General features: G+C 39.4%; 2 protein-coding genes across 9 annotated transcripts in view; one reads left to right on the forward strand and one right to left on the reverse strand.

Annotated features, from left to right (window-relative positions):
• LOC123766750 (m7GpppN-mRNA hydrolase) overlaps positions 1–16,715 on the reverse strand; it is a 30,460-nt gene extending 13,745 nt beyond the window's left edge. Inside the window, exons 1-8 of the mRNA XM_045756096.2 lie at positions 16,428–16,715; positions 13,555–13,631; positions 6,540–6,699; positions 5,932–6,063; positions 4,219–4,302; positions 2,468–2,730; positions 804–1,047; positions 86–188 (exon numbers count right to left, since the gene is read on the reverse strand). Of these exons, the coding sequence (XP_045612052.1) occupies positions 86–188; positions 804–1,047; positions 2,468–2,730; positions 4,219–4,302; positions 5,932–6,063; positions 6,540–6,699; positions 13,555–13,625 (1,057 nt within the window). The 5' untranslated portion in view covers positions 13,626–13,631; positions 16,428–16,715. The remainder of the gene's footprint in view (positions 1–85; positions 189–803; positions 1,048–2,467; positions 2,731–4,218; positions 4,303–5,931; positions 6,064–6,539; positions 6,700–13,554; positions 13,632–16,427) is intronic.
• Positions 16,716–16,950: 235 nt separating this feature from the next.
• LOC123766749 (phosphoribosyl pyrophosphate synthase-associated protein 2) overlaps positions 16,951–23,327 on the forward strand; it is a 39,389-nt gene continuing 33,012 nt past the window's right edge. For 3 of the 8 annotated variants that reach the window (XM_069307612.1, XM_045756093.2, XM_045756090.2), the window contains exons 1-2: positions 22,020–22,158; positions 23,207–23,305. In XM_069307612.1, the coding sequence (XP_069163713.1) occupies positions 23,226–23,305 (80 nt within the window). In that variant the 5' untranslated portion in view covers positions 22,020–22,158; positions 23,207–23,225. Of the gene's footprint in view, positions 17,089–22,019; positions 22,192–22,413; positions 22,436–23,206; positions 23,306–23,327 lie in introns of those variants that run through there. The other 5 variants (XM_069307611.1, XM_069307610.1, XM_045756094.2 and 2 more) reach the window with 3 other exon arrangements.

The raw sequence follows: 23,327 nt of genomic DNA on the forward strand, positions 1-23,327 counted from the left end.
TTCTACACTTCTCACGACTTGGCTTCACCACAACACATGTTATATAAAGCTACCAAGGGTCCTCCCAGACATAATTACTACATACCTCCAAATAAAGATTTGCGTGATTTTGCCTTGGTGGAAGCCTCTCTTCTGCGAGGTGAGCTGTCAGTGTTGATGCGCAATCTCTCAAAACCTGCTGCTTCCTCCTGCAATGAATTGTGAATATGAATACTAGTAGCAGAGGTTACCTGAATGTTTAACAAAGGCCGCCTTTTCTTGTGGCCTCAACAGGGCTGGGAAGCTGATGGCTTGTTAAAGGTCCCACCATTACACCTGAGGATTGTTTCCAGGTGTATTTTAATCTGCAGTGCTGTATTGCAATACAGTATGTGGTTTCGTCGGGTAAGCAACTCCATATGATTAATATCTTTTGGGTGAAAAAATTCTCCTTTTATCTGTACTACATTGTGACTTTTTAAGGAAGTTTGAATAAGTGTCTTTAATTAATTTGGTATTTTAAAAGGTCTGCAAGTTATGGACATACCTATACTGTATCATTCCAGCAAAAATTTAAGTGTACCGAAATAAACAGAGCTTTAATGACGAGATTTTCAACTGCCTCTCATCCTCAAATCACATGGCAGGATTATTAGCAAAGATAATTTTCATGGTGAAGGTGGAGGACGATAGAGCCCGGCGTGTTTGGTAATCTGGGTCCATGGAATCTAGCTCAGAAACCATTAAAAGCACACCCATATGATGGTCATTAGCTCCCTATATATTCACCGGCCTACTTCTGTGTTACCTTTACATACACTAACCTGTATGTATGAAGAAAAGGCTGTACTTTGTTGCTTTCTGCTGGTGTCTGGAGTAGGCTGTGGTCGTTTGGCAGTGTCGGAAGTTGTGGCAGGTGAATGGCTATGTCTTGTCTGGCTGTAACTCTGGTTGTGGTCAGCTGCAGTTGTGGAACTGCGGTGACGCCTTCGCCCTTCCCTCCCTGCACCATTACCAGTTCCATTCACAGCTGCCCTCTGACGGTTGGCCAGCCATTCTCTGAGCGGTCTGATGGGCAAGCAGGAAATTAAGCAAAATTACAATGCATTATGTAACAAAATTTCCAGATGCCAAAAATTTAGTGGAAAGACTACTACTCGCATGCATTAATCCAAAACTTTAAGTTCATAGCTATTTTCAGAGTAATTTTCAGTTTTCTATACATAAATAGCCCTATATATATATTGCATACTTCTATTATTAATTACTTCAATGTGTTAATTGCTACTTGAAATTTGAAATCCAAGTATCCACGAAAGTGTTCATTGTTACTGTATGATAGCTAACTAGGAAGGCTAGCTTAATCCACGGGTCTGGACAGATTTATCAACTGTGGATGCTGTAAACAGCAGTGAAGATTATTACTAACTGATCTATGTTGTCTCTTATCTAATTAAAACTACTTGTAAGTATAACTTAGTATATTTTGCATCTGTGCGAAAGGATGGAAGCACAGTACAGTGGTACCTCCGTTTTCAAATTTAATCCATACCCAGAGGTGGTTCGAAAACTGAAATGAATTTTTCCATAAGAAATAATATAAATTGAATTAATCTGTTTCACTCCCCCAAAAATATTAACTTAAAAATACATTTTATACATTATACTACTACAGTACTTATATTTTGTACTACAGTATGTACAAGTATATCTTACCTTTAATGAGGACTCTTGTTGGCGTATGGGAGACAGTGAGGAAGGGGGGAGGAGAAGAGGTGTTAGTGTTTTGAAGGGGAGTTCCCTTCCATTTTAACACCAGTGATGATATTTCTGGGGTACTCTCTCTCTTACGTTTTGCAGGCATACCACTAGGACCTGGTTATGGCTCACTGCTTGCTTGTCTTACTAAGAATCTGTCTATAGACACTAGTTTATCTCTACATTTTAACACTTGTCTGTAGTGAGACATCACATTGTCTCACTATGAATGATCTCGTTTTTTCCTCTATCGTCATCCTCATAACTATTTTCTTAGGTTGGACTTTACCACTGACTTTCTTGGAACCTATGGGTTGATATATAATAAAAACTTTTATGTTCAGAAACCAAAAAAACACATAAACAAAGAAATTCTTCACAAAGAATTCAAGCGTGGTCGTCACCAGGCAGGAGACACTGATAAACTGAAGCACGCCATGCGCTCGGTCGGCCCATATGTGTATCAACAAACTCGAGTACCGAGTCAAATTTTTTTTAAGGAATTGATCTCGAGAACCGAAAAATTTGAAAACAGGAGCGCTCGAAAACCGAGGATCCACTGTATGTTATTGATTAACACATGTACAACTAGATTCCTTACTACTGGGAAACCACAACCTGCCCTCCCCAGACCAGCAACTTTGGTTTCTCCCAATGTAAGGTACGAGATCAATTTCGTACCTTACACCAACTACCAAAAATGATTCAACTGAGTGATAAAGATACTCACTTGACAAAGGGCATCACCATGTAAAACATGTTAGTCGAGCCATTGACCTTATTAAAGTTGCGGTCATTCTTATGTGATGGCAGCTGGCTGATGGGAAACCATTTGAGTTGCTTGATCTCTCCTTTGGTGCGTGGTACAAATTCTGTAGTAGTGGAGACGCCTGGAATGATGTAAAGCCGCACAAACTGCTCCCCAATAGATGTTTCCAAGTACCCACTTGGGTCAATCAGTGGAGATATGTCATAGCCAGTTTCTTCAAGTACCTGTGGTAAGCAAAAGCTATTAATTAGAAAAATAAAAATAAGACAATGAGAGTATTAAACAATTCATTCTGAGCGACCTCTTGGTCCCTCCCTGAACCAGAAAAGGACATTCTCATCGTGCTCTGTTAACTTGTGCTCTGTGGTAACAAGTATCTTTGCAAGTGGTCTTATCACCTCAAATGGGGAGGGGAGATAAATGTTTAATCCACCATCAAATAGACCACTCGATATGACACCAAGGAGTGAAAACAAAAACTCTATCTCTACTCCAACTGCCACTAGATGGCAGAATAACAGATTAAGACGTGCCAACTACCTTCACTTTAAAGCCCAAACCACCTGCATAAATATGTTATATCAGGACTTTAAAAGGTAGAAAATGGTGTGACAGAGGGGATACTTAGAAGTTTAATAAACTCGACACCCAATTTTTGAGTAACTCCGTGAATCAACTCTCCAACATAAGATAGCTTAACAGTAGGGAGAGACCCCAAATTAATTAAGAAATTCAGAGGAGATATTTCCCCTAACCAAAAAATGAAACCATAGAATGCCATCAAAAGAGGATGAATCTACCAAATGAAAAGCTCTGCCACAGTTCAGGTGCATCCCTGAAGATGGCTAACAAGCTTACCTGAACGACATCTGGATGTACACAAAGGAACTAAATATTAAAAGCAAAAGAGGAAACAGCAGAAGAGTCAGAACGTTGAATCCAAGCACACTGGAGAAATGTTACCAGTGGAGTTCAGTAGTACCACGGTGTTCAGTTCTATCACCAGTAATGTTCATTGTCTATAAAAACGATCTACCAGAAGGAATACAGAACTATGTGAACATGTTTGCTGATGATGCTAAGCTACTAGGGAAGAAGAAACAGATGATTGCCATGCCCTTCAAGATGACCTGAGCAAAATAAGTGTATGGAGCAACACTTGGAAAATGGAATTTAATATAAATAAATGCAATGTTATGAATGTGGAATAGGAGAAAATAGTATGACAAAACCACACATATCAGATAATGGAGAAACGAAGACGTTTCGGTCCACCCTGGACCACTATCAAGTTGTGTCATAGAAGATAGGAAGGTATGGGCAAATAAATAAGGAAAGAAAGAGAAATGAAAGATGAGGAGCACGTAAGAGAAAAAGGTAAGAGTAAGATGAAAGGTAAGAATAGGATGAAAGGTAAAAATGGGATGAATGTAAGAATAGAATGAAGTAAGAATAAGAGGAATACAAGGAACACCAACCATACTCAAACACACACCAGTCAGACATATATTTACCAGACTCATACACACACACACACACACACACCAGCCACACACACATTTACCAGACTCACGCTAACCAAAAAGCTCACCAAAACAGCCAGACATATGCCTCTTGCTTTGTATATACCTCATTTAAAATGGATTATCAAAACAAAAAATACCGCATAACACTACAGAGAATGAAATAATATTACTGCAGCAAAAACTCACTTCTCTGATGGCGCAGTTATGAGGTTCCTCATCAACATTGATCTTGCCCTTTGGAAAACCCCATGAAGCACGGTGCCAGAAACCCTGTCAAGGATATTGATTATGAAAATGGTATATATATATATATATATCCTGAAATGGCAATATTCAGATGCCATAAAAGAGGGCATACATAGCAAACGTTTACACTATATTTGAGTCCCACTCTAATGGTATCGGGTCCACTAGAGGTCCAGATGCAAAAGAGGGCTTTCACTCTGGCAGTAAGATTGCAGTGAATTGTAGCATCAGAAAATAATGGAAGACATCAATGGAATAAGTTTGTGTTGGACAGGCTGAAAATTTTAACAAATTAAACCAAACATTATTTTCTTGATTTCAAATTTACTTTTTGTAGGTGAATTTGGCATCAAAATATTGTGCTACTGCAACAGAACAGATCACACTAGAACAGAACCCTTGTTGGAATAGAAATAATTTGCAACCAGACAAAACTTGATACAGTACAACAAAACAGGATTTCCTGATTCCTCAATGGTACCCCTCCTGTCACTGGCCTGGGCAATGGTACCCCTCCTGTCACTGGCCTGGGGTAGAGTTATGTTTCTGTGGTGATTCCTCGATGGTACCTCTCCTGTCTCTTGTCACTGGCCTGGGGTAGAGTTATGTTTCTGGGGTGATTCCTCAATGGTATCTCTCCTGTCTCTTGTCACTGACCTGGGGTAGAGTTATGTTCCTTAGGTGATCCTTTCTCTTATCTGGTGAAGGAGGGGTGCAGACATTTCAGTGCTGCACAGGTTTCTTGAATCTCAATTTCCTGTGGGTCAGGCAAGGTGTGATTTGTTCCTCTTCAAAGATGGGAACCACATGTCAGAACTGGATCCTCCTCCTTCTAATGGATAATATTCAAGTTCATAATATTAAATACTTTGCAAGATATTCCTCTTCATCACTAAGATCTTTCTGCTTTTGCAGTCGTAATATACATTTTGTGTGGCATTAATGATCGCTTGCATGATTGTGGTGCTCACACTCTAATTTGGTAGGATTTTACCTGAATTTACCCAAGAACCAACATCTCGAGTGCTTTGATAGACAGGAAGCTAGTGACTTGTCAAAGGTCCCTCCTCACTATTCCAGAGTATTTTTTCCACCTGGTGTGCTACAGACATTGCGAAATCTATTTACTGATGCCGAGAAAGGAAACTAAGCCATTTAGGATTGTTTCCAGTGTGACATATCTGCCAGATTCTGTTCCTGGCTCTTGGTAGAAAGGGAAGGTCTCAGAGACCTGATACTTTTCACTAAGGCTTGGTAGTACCAGCACTTGAGGAAGCTATTGATGTGGTCCTCCCAGAAAACAAGGCTGTACACAGTGAAGACTGACAGAAGTTGAATAAGCCTAAATGCCAATTTGACATAATGCATTTTGACCACTGCAATGCAAGTTGTATTTAATCTAGGTATGGTGTTTAGTTTTGAATATAAACCTGCTGTACCTATAGAATTTAGACTAGTCAGTCAGATGAACTGCAAGAACTAATTTTCTTATCTCCCTGCACCTTTATTCCACACACTGCCGTTTCGTTTTATTTTGTTCTGCTCCATCCTCGGCCAGACTGTGATAGAAGAAAATTATCAAAACAGAAAAAAAGTAAACCAAGGGTAAACCCGGCTCTGCCACCTCTCATATTTTCCTACTCATCAACATACCTGCACCAGTAGGACCTGGCTGAGGTCCTGGTTGAGCAAGAGGCCGCCATATGTTGGCACCCGATGTTTAAAGTCACGGAACCCCTGCAGCATATCCTCTATGGTTCCAGTCTGAGGTTTGAAGCCAACTCTCTGCCAAAAGGTGATGAAATGGTATAATAAGATACAGTACACCAAATATTTTTTAACACATATATACAAAAGGCTAGAATGGCAATATAATATATGATGAGGAACTTTGACCTCCCCAACCCTGTTGTAATAACTAATGCTGCTACCTAGTGACTTTCAGTGAAGCTGTTAATTACTAATACAAAGTTAGTAAAATAATTAGTTTTCCTTCTAAGCCAAGTGGTTTATTTTGGATTATTTCCTATTCTTTCACCTTATAACAAGTAATAACAAGTAGTCACCATGTGGTAGATTAGAATTCTCTTTCCATTGTCTCTCCACTCTACATAGTAAGTCGAATTGCAAAGTAACAAAGTGGCATATGAATGGTGTAGTGTACAGTGGCTTGGGAAGCAACCAAGAGAAACTGGCTCAGAATAAAGTAACGGGTTATGTGGCTGGCCGTGCTTATGGGTTATGTGGCTGGCCATGCTTACATTTAAAAGCTGCTGAGCAAATGGATCAAACTTGAGGTTGTTGAGCGAGTCATCCTCCTCTGCGTACTCGTCCAGATAGAACCAGTAAGCCAACTCTGTCAGAAAGCACAGGGATATGGGATTCCCCAGTTCAGAATCTGGAGCATCAAGCAGAAATCGACTGTTGGGGAGAATATTTAGATTAGTGACAAGTGACAAGTATTATGAGTAGTCTAATGTAATGAGTACAGTGTAGTGTAATGAATACAGTATTAGCTGGTGCATTGAGTAATGTGATGAAATCAGTAGACCCCGTCATTATAACATGTGGCTCTAAAATCTACCATAAGAGTGCTAAAGGGGCCCATAAACCACAGGAATTATCCTTAGACTGGCAAACATAAACACAGTGCAACACGCAGAAAGTGGTGTGGTGACAACTTCTAGACAAAATGAAATAGGTAGATAGGAAGAGAGGGGGGATGAATTGATCAAGATAGGAAGGAAGCGGCAATGAAAAGAAGGAAGATGGGTGCAAGAAAAGTGGAAGGGGCAAGAAATAAGGGAAAACAAGGAATCAAAGGAGGACAAATGGGACAAGAAAAGTGATAGGTTAGAGGAAGAAAAAAAAAGAGAGAACAGGAAAAAAAAGGTTGGCTAGAAGAAACAAAGAGGCAGGAAGAAAAACAGATAGGCAAGGAGTGGTTGAGAGGGAAGGTGAGAGTGGTAGAACATGGGAGGGAGTAGCATAAAGAGAGAGAAGTGGCAAGAGAATAGTAAAGGAGGAGCAAGAAAAGAGAGGGCGCAAGTGATTGAAAGAGAGAGAGAGAGATAGAGTGAGCAAAAGTGACAAGAACAAACATATATTCGTGGCAGGAAGTGCCAGGAAAAGTTACAGGAAGAGAGAGTGAGTTTACGCAAACTCATACAAAACATATTCATAAAAACTCAGCGCTGTATGTAATGAAACAAATTTCTGGAGGAGCCCCGGTGACTCCCTGCCTTCAGGGAACCTTCTGGGCTTCCGCCAGAAATAAACACATAGGTTACGATTGAGAAATGACCTGAACCACAAAACATATAATGTTCCAAATTTATTAATTAAAACACCAGAGAAATCCACCATTTCAAACTGAGGTTGATCACACACTACATATACCTACCACAGTTAGTGTCACTCAATCAAAATAAATTAAATAAAATATAAATGTTAACATGTGATTAAGTGCTTTCGGGTGGGAATTTAGGCTCTAGACTTATTATTTATTTATTTATATATATACAAGAAGGTACATTGGGTTTATGAGAGTACATAGGATTGGTGTTTTTACATTCTTGTAAAAGCCACTAACACGCATAGTGTTTCAGCAGGTCTTACTCTAACAGATAATTTGATGTAGGTAATTTGTAGCAAAAATTTAAGGATTTTAACAGGCACATTGTAAGAAAATTAATAGGTACATTATAGTAAAATTTGAGGATTATTAACAGGTACATTGTAGTATAATTTGAGGATTATTAATAGGTACATTGTAGTAAAATTTGCATTCAACATAACAACCATGATGTAAGTTGATAGTAGTGATTACAATGGTGAAGTTGTATGACTTATGCAAATATATTGGGGGAGTGGATAGCACAAGATACAGTGTGAGTTTGAAGAATTAGGTAGGAAACTATGAGGATGAAATTAGGTATTTTTTGGTTTTAATTTTGAATAAGGCATAGGTTGGATAGCTTTTTAATTCGTTAGGGAGTGAGTCCCATAGACTAGGTCCCTTTATTTGCAAAGAGTGTTTACACAGATTTAGTTTGACTCTGGGGATATCAAAGAGATATTTATTTCTGGTGTGGTGATTATTGGTTCTATTACATCTGTCAAGAAAGAGTTTCAGATCAGGATTTGCAATTAGGAACAAGGTTTTGTACATGTAAATGGCACAAGAGAATGTGTGTTATCCGAAAACAGTTTGTTATTGTTCGGATAGCTGATTTTTGCTGGGTGATGATGGCCTTGAGGTAGTTTGCAGTGGTTGAACCCCATGCACAGATACTGTATGTAAGATAGGGATAGATTAACGCATATTATAATGAGAGGAGAGCAGAGTTTGGGACATAATATCTGATTTTAGAATGTATACCAACCATTGTTGAGACTTTTTTGATTACATGTTGTATGTGGGTGCTGAAGTTGAGTCTTTTGTCTATGTACAGTATAGGCCAAGGAACTTTCCATCATTTTTATTGCTGATGTTAATATTGTCTATCTGAAGCTAAACTAAGAGCTGGAACCATGAGAATAGTACCTGGGGGTAGTACCTGGGGGTAGTACCTAGGGATAGTACCTGGGGGTAGCATCTAAGGGTAGCACCTGAGGAACCTGTATTATATACCCATAAGTAGCATATCATGTGCAAATTACCAATGAAGCATGGCAAATAAAAGCAAGAATTATACAAAATTGTAATAAACTGTAGCATGAAAAGATATTTACCAAAGAATACAATCACATAACACAAAACAAAGAAGCTCAATTTCATCTTTAATTATGCTGTGCAAAAATAAAGGGACTGAAAGAGCAGTGGGCAGACCATTGATCAAGAATATATCACCGGTACACCAAAGACATCCCTGCTGAGATCGCTCAAGCCACGAGGTCAACAATATGACCATCTTTCTCATAGGTGGTTAAGATTATTAACTCTACAGGCACAGCATGGACCACACAAGTTTGAGACAAATGCTTCGTGCTGATGTTAATCTTATTAATTCATGATAATGATGATAAAGAGTATGTATGTATGTATGTATGTATGTATGTATGTATGTATGTATGTATGTGTGTGAAAGGATTAGAGCTGTTCTCATGGTGTGGCATCTTCTATAGGCTAACAGTATTGGATTTCCTCAGGTTTCTATAATTTCTGGTACATAGTATATGTACCATAGTATAGTATCGTCTAAGTGCTCAATATCCCTTTATTTGTGAAGTATTCCGTTACCCCTTTTAAAATAGTTTCTGAGCAGTATCACTTGCCTATTCCCTGTTACCCCTTCTAAAATAGTTTCTGAGCAGTATCACTTGCCTATTCCCTTAGGCAAGTCTTGCTATTACCATGGCCACAACTATTCAGTTAGGACTGACAATTTTCACTGGTGTGATGGAGATCTCCTTATGTCATCATTGTTCTCATCTACTATTTGATCTCAATGCTTTATATTAAAGTCTTGCGTGTTTGCATATCTGGCAGGTTAGTGAGCTGGGATGTTTTGTGTATTGCATCCAGGAGTTTACTTTCTCTTCCACTGCATTTCAACATCTACTGTTAAACTATTTTCATTGTACTGTACAGATTTCATTTATTTTGCCTTCATAAATGTTTTCTTGAGTAGCCTAGTCAGCTCTTTTCCATTCTTCTACCTTCATCATCGTGTTCCATTATACGTACAATACAGTACTGACACCGTTGAATCTTCCGAGATTCGTTTTATGCACTTTCCTACGTCCTTGTCCAAGTTTACCCCTTTGATATAATTTCTTTTTCTTTACTTCTAAATACTGTTTAAGTTTTATTAATTTTAGATGTTTATTTAAGCAATTTAGTTATTTTACCAACTTTTTTCTCAATTGTTTCACCTAAGATTATAATCCACAATATCTTGGCCCTTTGTATTTGATACAATATCCATCAATTTTTTTAAATAATTCTCCAATTTTTTTTTACTATGCCTAACTCAAATTTCAAATTATTTTCCTATGATAATTTGCATACTCATGTGTGTATGTGTATGATTTCTCACTGATGTAGACAGGACACATATTAGGCTTATCAAGGTCCCCCTTGGCCAAACCACAACAATTGCTTAGCTCACAAGTCCTGTACTTAATTACAGTACTGCTAGGTAAACAGTACTCAAATATCTCGCCATGCCTGGGAATCAAACCTAGGACAAATCAGTTGTGAGTCGGCTGCCCTAACCACGGCGTCACAAGTACAGGTATGTTTTATAGTGGGGGATAGCTGTGGAACACAGAAGGAAACTCTGTACAAGTTATAAATTTAGCTTCAAACCCTACATTCATTTAATTATATAACCTATGCTCTCAAAAGTGAAAGTGAAGTGAAGATGCTCTCTCCCCTAGCAAGTAAAGCATCAATTAGATTTCATGAAAACACCCATAAGTAATCATTCAAGAAAAGCAGACAGCAGCACTTTAACACAAAACAAAACAAAGAATTAATCAAGTGACTGGAGTGTAATGCATATCACAATGTCTAAACAGCAGCATTCCTAACTAATTCATGCAAAGTAAAGTGTATTAAACCATCAGCCACATGGCAAAACTTCTGTGCTCCCTTTTGCTGATAATCAATGCCTTAGATACAAGATGACATACCCTATGTATTACTGTACATTCAATAGTCAGGTTACTGTGGGCGATATCATCTCAGCCAGAATGCCTGTCAAGAGCAGACAAGAGATTCACATAATTTCTGTTCAAAATCTTCTTGCTAGTTGATTTATCACATTATTTTGTACATTCCTGTCTGCATTAATTAAAAATCTTTAACATGTAATCTATAGCATGTGAAAACCAATTAACAATGCACAGTATGTAAGTGATCTATATGTGGAGACGAGCATATTACCAAGTTGTAAAGGGACAAATCTTCCACACCATGCGCCATGTAGCAGTGTGTTGCATACACTCCATCCAAGTCCCCATTGTACTCCAAATCCCTACAAACTGACTGCCCTTTCTATGAGCACAGGTAAACTAGATGTTAGGGATATGGAATTTTTAGATACAAAACAGAGAAAATACGTGCATACCCCGTTTAACGCCACCCCACACATTGCTGATGTGCTAAAGCTCTATTTTCTCAAATATTAACAAAAAAATTATTTCAGTAATGATGAAATATGAAATGAATCCAACACTGGTACACTGCAGATGGAACTGACAAATTTAATCATTTTGAAGGAAGAGCTGAACAAGGGAGAAAATCTATAAAAGCAAGAATTCAGTTTAGATACAATTTCCCAGGGAAATTTGGGATGGAAGCAACAGCTGAGCAGCAGTAAAGTTGCAGAATCTTCAGTATGAAAGCAGGATATTGTTTGTCCAGCCCTTGAAGATTGTGCCCACCAAAGCTACATTAGAAATACATGTAAAGCATTGCAATAAATCCCACATTGAGCTAAGAGAAATTTTTTGTCATAGATACTATGCTTAAAGAGTCTCCTATTTCCCACTTTGCACTTGTAATAAAAATATAAGCTTGAGGGTTGTAAGAGTTTAATCTCAAGTGACAAGTGACACTCAAATGTCACTCGAGACATTTGAGTGGGTCCCAGTTGCTTCTGATGACAAGTGACAGGATGAACAACCCAGCCAATTGTTTTTTCCCTTTTGGGGAATGTTGTACATGCTGCCATGTTAGTATGTTCTCTCACAGGATGAGTGGCACTACCTAATGAACTTGAGAATGGTCCAGGACGGACCAAAATGTCGTCGTCCCTTCACCTTCTAGTGTGTGGTCTGGTCAACCTAATGAACTTGTTGCCCTTTGGAGCAAAATTAAACAAAAACAAATTTAATATAATCTACCAATAGTATTTCATAATGCCTTATAAAAATTAATTCAATTGTTGCTGTTCATTGTACTGTATCAATATGGCTGCATTTTACTGTATACTTGTGTATCCACTAAAATTATTACAAAACTCAATGTATCTTTTTTGTAAATAAAGAAAACAAAATATGTTGTCCATGTTAGTGAAGATTACAATTACTGTATCCTATCTAATACCATCATTAGCTAGCTGGTGAGCAAGAGGGATTCGGGCTGTAGATGTTTCAGACTAGACAAGGATAAGCAGTTAATCAGATGCATACACAACTTCTTCACACAGTTGCTGAGTTGAGCCAAGTACATAATTTTGAGGATCAGTTTTCCCAAGCCCCTCCTTGCTGATAGTCTGGTCGACTAAACAGCTGGATGCCACTGCAGTCCCACACTCCTGTCTCCCACCCACCCCCAATCATTCCTGTCCTTCCCCACACAAATTCCTGTCCCCCGCACACATTTCTGACCCCCCCCTCCACACACATCCCTGTCCGCCCCCTTCACACACATTCCTGCCCCCCCCCCACATTACTATCTCTCACATGCACACTTAATTCCTCTCACTAACATATTCACCCTCCCTCCCTTTATATGATACTGTACATAAGAGGGGAAGTTTGACAGTCATCAATTTGAACCATATCAATCTTGTTCATAATATGAATATGTGTGTGTGTGGTAAGTGTAACTTTTTATACGAAGCATAACATAGTACCTGCAGAATGTACAGTACAGTACATTTAAAATCATACGTCTCATTTGTATTGTTGTTTCAGAAACCAAAAGAACCTTTAATATATGTCTTGATCAGTGCTTCTCAAAGAGGTCCACTGAAGGGAAAAAATTCTAATCTAAGGAAAGGAAATTTGGCTGGGGGGGGGGGGGGTAAAGAGGAACTGGGGAGGATTATATTTATGATGCAAATTATTTATACAAAAAATCTTGATTATGGTAGGGTTGGGAGAACTGCTAAGGGAGGAATGTAATTTGTGACTTTGAGAACTACTGGTCTAGATAAATAATTACAAAATTGATAACACATCTCCATAGGAATTACGCTATAACAACCCTTTATTGCATTGATTCAGCTAAAACTCCCATTTCCAGGAATGCATCCCCAGCGTTAAACGAGGTATATGTGTAAACAATAACTTTTTCAACTAAAACTGATGCACATCATAGGTTTAAAGGATATCCAATTCAGTTAGATATACTGCAGCTGTTGTGATTTTAGAAGACACCTTTAATAGAGTACAATAAAAATTTTGGGGGTAGTAATAAGCTTGAAGGGTTATTTGTGGGAGAGGAATGAACATGTGAAGATGTACAGAGTGGACCATACACACACACTATATTTAAAATTAACATACAATCTAAATGTACACAGGGAAGATGCCATTTACCTTGCAATGTCATCAAGCAGATCAGTTGGGATTATGAAGGTACTTTTGATCCCTGGTGGAGGTGCCATCATTTACTTCTAAAAAATAAATAATCCACATTAATTTGCAAAGATGCACTGATTTTACAGCAAGACTAGTTTGTAGTATGTTAAATCTTAAGTGTTGAAGATTAAACTTACTGTATTTACTTGAATATATATAAATGCTGTATCCAGCTATCACATAAGCAGTGAAAGGTTGTTGTAATTTACCTCTAGTTGACATGTTACTAGTTCATGTAGTTCACCCCTGAAGTAAGATGACCAACAATAAGCCACTTTGTGGCTAAGCTACACTCACTCACAGATGATACTATCATGAAAGTTACAGACGAGGAGTCACAATAATGTGGCTGAAGTATGTTGACCAGACCACACTAGAAAGTGAAGGGATGATGACATTTCGGTCCGTCCTGGACCATTCTCAGTCGATTGTGACATAATCGACTTGAGAATGGTCCAGGACGGACCGAAACGTCGTCGTCCCTTCACTTTCTAGTGTGTAGTCTGGTCAACATGAAAGTTACAGTTAAACTGAAATAAATATTCAAAACATAAAAATTGAAATATGGCTTCATAGGTTTAGCTCAACAGTAGTCCAATATACACTCTGCCACTCACTAGAGAAATTATATTGTGAAGCAAACAAATTTGATGCATGAAAGATTAAAAGGCAGAGCTCTGTAGCATAATTGATAAACATTAACAACCAAATAAGCTATAGTAATTACTCTATGTGTAGTTCTCAACCCAACACAATTGCTGTACCTTCAAACTAATATATGCTCTTACTTGTAAAACAATTCATGCAGCCTTGTATAAAATTAACACAGTCCTTAAAGATACTGAATATCATTAACCAATTACAGATATCTAATTTGTTTATAAATCACCAGACCACCACTGTGCTGAACAATTTGTTATCAATGAACCGTGTACATTCCTAACAAATCCCATGACTGGTTGAAACATCAGACATACTGCATTAGAACAGTAAATATAGCATGTGCTCTGTCATGTTGATCAATCGGGCTGATCCAAGGTTCTTGTGTCAACAATTCAGCATGTCAATGAGATCTCACATTAGTGATGTACAGTACTTGCTAATTTATTCATGGAATTCCTCAAAGCAGGACCATTCTCCAGCATTGTCCCCACCAATATGTTATTACATTTTTATATCAATATCATTACACCTAACCTTTATAACCTGAACAAAGTACAAACTTGATTCAATGACCTATACAGGACCAACAGCAATTAGTTGCAGTCAAGTTTCAACCATAGATGCCTCTAGGATGCATTTCCCACACCCTATGGGCTAATTTCTCTAGTGAAAATTTCATTTTAATCAATAATATAATAGACTAACAAGTGAACAGGTCTGCAATTTTTTTTTAACCATATCTAGCTTATTTGTCATGTCTCCAGCCTCAAAACTCATTTTCAAAAGGTGGCAGAGCCATACCTGAGTGAATGAACCTAATACAGTACAACTATTTTTTAGTCCACTGAGAACGTCAATAACTTTTATGAGTGTCCGGACATCAGCGAATTTATCCCTACTATATGATAAACTAGCAACACTGAGACTGACATTCAAATACCTAAACAAGGACTCCTTGAATATAATTTACATTGAAGGAGTCCTTCACTGCACAGGAGTGCATTGACTCCTCCTTGAGGTGCCCCTCAAGACTCAAGTCAATGCAGAGGAGTCATTGACTTCTAGAACTCGTATTCTAGGAGTCCTAGGATAGGACTAGGATAGGCAGCACTTGTATAGAATTGACATCTAGCAAATCTCAAAAAGATGACTGAAAAAAGTCCAGATATTTATAACAAGGTTACTGCCTAGAACTATGAGGTACAGTATTATTATTAATATTTTACCTCGTAGTACATAATGAGGTACAATAACATCATTAAGCTATGAAGACTTGTTAAGGGAGCACAATGTAACATCTCTAAAGAAGACAAGGACATGGGAGGATATTATCACCACGTGCAATATCTTGAAAGGAATAGACAGTATAAATAAGGATAGCCTTTTCAAAATTGACAGAAAATAGGACAAGACGATATGTGTAAAAGGTAAAAAATTAAACTAGTCAGAAAAATAATAACCCACTAGTACACAGCGAGGGTAGCCTTCATGTGCAGTATGCCGAGAGATGTTGATGAATCCACTTCAAAGAAAGTAACATGACAGAATAAATAGCTGGAAGGCAGAGGTCAACTTTATGTAAACAGATAAGCAAGAAGTTCACATAGCACACTAAATGAAACGAAAGTTCATCTAGCACATGACAGGTTAGGAATATGTGAAGTATACTATCTACTGGCTGTAGAATTTTTTTACAAAATACAAAAATATTCAGAAAAACTAGAATTTATATAAGAAACGACCAGAATAGAAAAAACTTAACTTTACAATTACAGTTGGAAAGATCATCAAGGCAAATGGGGAGGGGGACCTTCGACAAACCATCGGCTTCCTGTCCTCGTCATGGCCACTAATGTTAGTGGCTCTCAGATAAAGCCAAAGCACTAAGCCAGCCTGGGACAACGTATCCAATGTTTCCTTCACAAAGCTATTGACACGATATATCCCTACTCTTTATTAGGCAGCCATTTAACCACCTACAACTTACATTACGGGTCAAATGACACTAAAGCCATCCCACGTATATGTTGCTGTTGTTATAGATTCAGCTACTCGGAACAAGTTAAGTTCCAAGTAGCACAGGCTATGGTGAGCCCGTAACTTATCAGGCACAGGAGCGGGGCAAGTAGCACGGGCTATGATGAGTCCCACGTGTAGTTAAAACTAACCTATAAACTCCACACACATCAACTTCGTCAGAGCGCTGGAGCTGGTCACCTGACGCAGCCAACAAGCCAAGTTACTCCTCTATATCCTTATGTCCAGCCAGGTCCTGTGCGGTGCCAGCCAGTAGAACCTCGTCCTGTGACCTTCGACCCCGGAGGAAGCGGCACCAGTGCTCACTAACTTGTAAAAATTGGTCAAAAATATTGTCCAGAGCACCGCCAGCACCCACTGCTCCTGTGTTGTGCTCGGAGGTAAACAACCACCACTCTCCGACTCCGTAGTATTACTCTTAAGCTACCAAAAGCCACAATATGCTACCCAAAAACCGGTTAGAATTACGGAGGTAAGGAAGATATATAGTATATTTACTCACTATAATGTTGGTGCTGAATGCATAACACGATCAAAAATATTTTTACTCAGATTTAATCTAATTTCATACCGAAATTGTGAGTAAATATGTGGCAGGTGACGCCATAGGAAGTCGAGAGTCCAAGCCACAATGTTGTGGAGCGACTTATCCAAGATATATGCTGGGCTGGACGGTAGAACGACGGTCTCGCTTCATGGAAATTAGGAGCAAGTATTGGCAGGAGTTTGCAGAGAAAGTTGGGAGTAACAGAAACTTGAAGGAAATCTGGCAAGACGTAAATAAAATAAGGGGTAAGAAGCATAATTTTGTTGCACATCCTGATCCGCAAGGATCAGAATGTGCAACAAAAGAGTTACTTAACTTATGAGTCCTAGGGTGACTGCTCATGACCCCCTTGACTTACCTTACTATTTTTTTGGCACTTACTGTTTCCTTGTGGTGTGGAAGGCAGGTTTCCGCTGGGTGAAACGTTTGTGACGTCGTAGGTCCTCTATATCCCGTGTGATGGGGGAGATATTCCTTTATAACACAGTATGGGAGATTGAAACACAAGAACGTAAAGCGGGACGGCGGTGTTAATCTAGACTTAATCACAACTGCGTATAGGTAGTTTCTCCTGTCGTTCTGACCAAGTATTTAGTCTTGTCCACCACACAGAGTAAGGTTCCTTTTTATCACTAAACTGAAACTTGTTTCCCGCGGTTTTTTCACTTCATAAATTACCGTATATTTCAACGGGCTCTATAAACTCGGATACAGCTGTTTCATGTAGCCCGTGGGAGCCACACTCATCAGTCCGAAGGAGACTCCGCTGATGGTTGTGATTTTGCCTAGATCCACTTTGCCTTTTTATTCAGTCAGTTGGTGAGGTACACTTAGGGTTTTATGTCCCTAGGTTTTTACACAGCAAAAAGAGTAAACCCCGTTTCAACCACCTGTAAGGAAAAAGCATGTACAATTCTAGGTTACTGGCGGATGCCAGGGTCCTGGGTGTTGTTGCCGGTCCTTGCAGGTAGGGTTGTTCGTCAGGTGAGTGTTCTACCCTCCTCTGGTGTCCAACAGGGGTAAAAGCTGGCATGTCTGAAATAAGTAGCAGAAGGCTTAGCCTAGGTTCTCAAGGTTAGGACTGCAGAGGGTCTATGTGTAGGTCGCTCCACCGTCCTCAATTTTCTGATGTGTATGTGTAGTACCTCAGTTCTCAATAGTCCCCCAAGTTGTACCTATGAGATAAATGGGGGAGAGAAGAGTGTATTATTATTAGCATATGTTATAGGGCGACTCAGGGGGCTTACCATGGAACCATGTCCACTACAGGGGCGGAGTCCCTAAACAGGGAACAACTTCATTACTGAGGAGGCTGGCATATGCATAGGTTTTTAATTGATGGGCCTCGACTGAACCTTGTGTCATGTGGCCATTTTGTTCCCCCTAGTGCACCTTATCCCCAAGAGCAGTTTTCTCAATGTGTTTTTAATTGTCATGGATACTGTCACGCATCCTTAATTGATTTTTAATGTATTTTTAATGCACGCTGCTCCGTCTCGTGTCTTGGATCTCCCTTGTCTTTTTTAATGCCGCCGAGACCAATTTATCCTTCAGGGACTTATTTCGCTTCCAGGCTAGCATGGGTGGGCTCTTATGAAACTTCCTCCATGAAGGGTGGTCTCCAAACTTCTGTTCCAGCCAGGTCCAGAGTCGTTTCATAACTTGCTTCATGGGTTTCTCGAAGCCATCAAAGTAGGTTGTCACCAAGATGTCCCTGTCTTGGTGTCCCTTTCCGGTGTGTTGGAGTAGTTCCTCCCGTATCTTCTGTTCCAGCTTCCTCGCTGCTTTGTTGAGCACTTCCTCAGGATAATCCCGGTTCCTGAAAAATGTCCACAGGTCCTCAAGTTGTTCCCCCAGGGAGTGGGGGCATGTGTTGATTCTCTTCAGTCTCAAGCCCAAGGAGTAGGGGAGCGAATTCTTAAGTGGTTGTGGATGGCTGGAGTGGTACTGCAAGTATGTATGGAGATTTGTCGGTTTGTAGAAAGCCTTCGTCTCCAATTGTCGTGTTGTTGGGTTTATGTAGACGGTCGTGTCCAGAAAGTTTAGTTCCGTTTCACTCCTGTCTATCGTAAAACTCAGGTTCTGGTGTACTGAATTTGCCCATGAATAGAACACGTCCAGGTTCCCCGGTGGTCCCAGCATTATACCGAATATGTCGTCGATATATCTGTAATATATCCTTGGTCCCGTTGGTAAATCTTCTCCCTGAGCCCATTATATGCCTTTGTAACCCTTTCCACTACCGCCCACAAGATGGGTATGGGGTGCATAATAAATGAACTAAACTAAACTAACTCAATAAACATACTTGAACTTGAACTCGCTTCATGCAGGTCGCCGTTCAATTCCCGACTGTCCAAGTGGTTGGGCACCATTCCTTCCCCCCCCGTCCTACCTCAAATCCATATCTTGACCCCTTCCCAATGCTATATAGTCGTAATGGCTTGGCATTTCGAGGAATTGTATATGTTTATCTCAGAATGTTCGGCATGTTTATTATTTGTGATGTGTGTCTATATACGTATTAACACGTTGTACTGAACGGGGTGAGAATAGTTTGAGCTACCTCATCCCTTTGTGTGTATTTTACCTCAATAAACTTATTTCAATTTCAATTAGCATTTCGCCCTGAGAGTCGCCTTATCCAAGATATATTGTCCTCCTCTGCAGTTTTTTTTTAAGAGAATATATGTATATCAGTGAAAAGGGCGACGGGTCACATTTTATCCCTCCCCCTGCAGTTCAGTTCAGTTTAATTCATTTATTATGCACCCCATACCCATCTTGTGGGCAATTTTTTAGTTAGTTTAGTTCATTTATTATGCACCCCATACCCATCTTGTGAGCGGTAGTGGAAAGGGTTACAGAGGCACATAATGGGCTCAGGGACTGAACCCCACAATTCATTTAGCTAAGCAAGTTACAATCTTGATGAGCTAGTTACAAAATTCAGTATAAGTCGTCACATCAACAATGGGTTCGAGATCGACCTCACGTACAGGTTCTAAATTAAGCAACTGACATACAGGTATGTGGAGAGCTAGTGTCAAAATTTATATGTTTGTCCTGCACACCGCCCCCCATCCAGTGGGCAGCGGTGGATAGGTTACAATCACTCAGTTACTACCTACAGTTAGCAAACTGGGAATATTTGGCTAAAATTTCTGGTAGCAGATCATTTTGAATGAAATATTTACACAACGCTGGAACATTGGTTATAGAATTGTCTCTAAATTCACGTATCTTTTCGCACTCCATCACATAGTGACGGAGGGTGTGCGAAGAATTTTGTTGACACAGTTTACATTTGGTCAGGTCTACATCAGCAGATAATGAGAATTCCCAGAGATACTTGTAACCGAGTCTAAGCCGAGCAATAGTAACATCTAGAAGTCTGCTGATTTTATTGGATGATCCATAGATGTGTGGCTCCTCTTGCATGATAGTATGATGATAGATGGAATTACTGGTGTCAATTTCACCTTGCCTCAGATCTACAAGATCTTGTTGAAGTTCTCGGTGTACTGCTGCTCTCAGATTGCTCATTGACAATCCAAGGTTACACTCAACGGCTCCTTTAAAGGCAGATTCTTTGGCTAACTTATCAGCTCTATCATGCATTCGGAGGCCAACATGAGATGGAGACTACATGAAATGGACTCTGTTACCATCCTTTGTAGTTTTCAAAATATCGGAAATATCAGAAATCTGACTAATAAGCGTTATTTTGGAGCCGAATTCTGACTCACTGCAGATATTTTGCACCTATTTTCATTTTCAAATTACGACTTTTTAAACCGAAAATATGTCAATTGCTGAAATCGGCGATGGGTCATATTTTGCCCAAACCCCCCTGCAGTTTTCAAATTACCTGAAATGTCGGAAATTTGACTCCTGAACGTGATTTTTGAGACAACTTCGGACTCTTTGCACCTATTTTCATTTCTAAATTACGACTTTTTATACCGAAAATATGCTAATTACTGAAAACGGCGATGAGTCATATTTTGCCCAAACCCCCCTGCAGTTTTCATATTATCTGAAATGTCGGAAATTTGACTCCTGAGCGTGATTTTTGAGCCTAATTCCGATTCTCTGCACCTATTTTCATTTTCTAATTACGAATTTTTATACCGAAAATATGCCAATTAATGAATACGGTGATGGGTCATATTTTGCCCAAACCCCCTGCAGTTTTCAAAATATCTATAATGTCGGAAATTTGACTCCTGAGCGCAATTTTTGAGCCCAATTCTGACTCACTGCACCTATTTTCATTTTCAAATTACGACTTTTTATACCGTAGATATGCCAATTACTGCAAACGGCTATGGGTCATATTTTGCCCAAATCCCTCTGCAGTTTTCAAAGTATCTAAAATGTCGGAAATTTTACTCCTGAGCGTGATTTTTGAGCCCAATTCTGACTGCCCCTATTTTCATTTTCAAATTACGATTTTTTATACCGTAAATATGCCAATTACTGCAAACGGCTATGGGTCATATTTTGCCCAAATCCCTCTGCAGTTTTCAAAATATCTAAAATGTCGGAAATTTTACTCCTGAGCGTGATTTTTGAGCCCAATTCTGACTCTCTGCCCCTATTTTCATTTTCAAATTACGACTTTTTATACCGTAAATATGCCAATTACTGCAAACGGCTATGGGTCATATTTTGCCCAAATCCCTTTGCAGTATGATTGAGATACTGAGGATGGAAATGAATCGGAAGAGTATTGGAGATGATCATCTCGATTCTTCGTGGGGGTCGTATTCCAGGGAACATAGGATCAAGGACTTGCCGAAACGCTGCGGCTGTACAAGAATGTAAGATCTAGTGGCTGTATAAGAATGAACTAGGGGCTGTACAAGAATATAAGATCTCTTGTATATATCTCAAACAAAAAATCATCTACAGTACCAGAAGTGTATATTTTTATGAGAAACTGATCCTAATATATGGAAACCCCGCTCGTGACCCCGAGTCTGTGACTGACAACACCCAGCACCACAGTATATACAGTGATCACGTGGGGTCAGGATCACAGTGACCCCACGTGATCATATTAGTAGTTGGCCATTGACTGCGCAAAAACCCGTTTCATCCAGACTTGTGTTATCTTACAATAGAATCCAAATCTTCATTGGCAATGATTGCTATAACGGATACGTTTTGAGTGCTTAATAAGATGCTCTTCTTTTCCGTTCTCCAGCTGTTTGTTGATGTGTATTTGGTTCCTGCGTCTATATCTTCACCAGGCAGCGGCGGCTGTGTCCTGTGACACGCATAATTGTTCACATTTATCTTCGTTTAAGGTTCGTGTCAGAGGCGCTGGTGGTCGGAGGCTGGTGAGTGCTTCATCTGTGAGGGTTTCATGGCTTGCCTAGTGAATTTGATGGCTAATTTCGTAATTTTAATGTTATAAATGCGTTGCTAGTGATTGTTCCGCTGGCAGTATGGTTTAAAACTGTTGTTGTTGATTTAGGGGCGACGAGGATCAAGGGATCAGATGCGCCCACCTAAAACTGTGGTTCAACTTGGACGTCTGCAGAAAATGTTAAGGATTTTCATCTGTTGATCACTAATTTTTCAGTAAGGCATAGTTTTTCAACTTCCAGTTGTGTATGGCACCTGATGCATATATTACCTGGGGTTACAGAGATGTTATAGTTTATTTTCCATGCATTGTTCAAGGCATGCCCTTTGGATAATGTGAGGGGCTCCGGCGTTGGCTTAGCCAAGAAGTGTGCAGACTATTGATAGGATCCCAGTGTGTGCCCGGGCACTGGTGGGTGTCAAGTTCTTTCTCCTGAAGGGTCAATGATGCCTTATTGTCTTGGCTCTATGGGTGTTGATAGACAGTCTTTCATCTTAGCCTGTGTCGGGTGGAGGGCTTGCTGTTGCCCTATAGGATGTTGCCAGATTATGCAAAGTAGTTTAGTTTTGCTAGTTGGCTTGATTTTATTTTTGTAATACTGACTTGATTTGGCAGACATTCCAGAAATCGGGTGGATGAGGCACATAGCTTTGTTTAATTGCCGTGCCTAACACAACTAGATATAACGCAAAACATCAACCTTGCCTATCAATGAACATTACTCTTGATTCAATCTCATTGCTGGGTGGATGTCTTGGTCCTGTATCCTCCTCTTATATTGATATTGATATATTACGGTATCCAATAGTAGTTTTCCCTGCTTGGGAACCAATGTGTTATGCCAACATTTCTTGCAGTTTTCAGTATTAATATAAGCCTAATTTTTGATGTGTCATGTGTATGTAATTTGTTTTTATATAGCAGCTGTTTTGAAGTTTTCATGAATGTTTGAACAATCAGGTGCTTCATTTTTTACATCTTTGCAGAGGGTGAGCTACACACAGCATGGACACGACTCGAGGAAACAAGGAGATGGTTCTCCTGGCAGGAAATTCCCACCCAGAACTTGCTCAACTAATAGCTAGGTGGGTTTTGGAAAACATCAAA

This window comes from Procambarus clarkii, chromosome 60, assembly GCF_040958095.1.
Source record: "Procambarus clarkii isolate CNS0578487 chromosome 60, FALCON_Pclarkii_2.0, whole genome shotgun sequence".
NCBI lineage: Eukaryota > Metazoa > Arthropoda > Malacostraca > Decapoda > Cambaridae > Procambarus > Procambarus clarkii.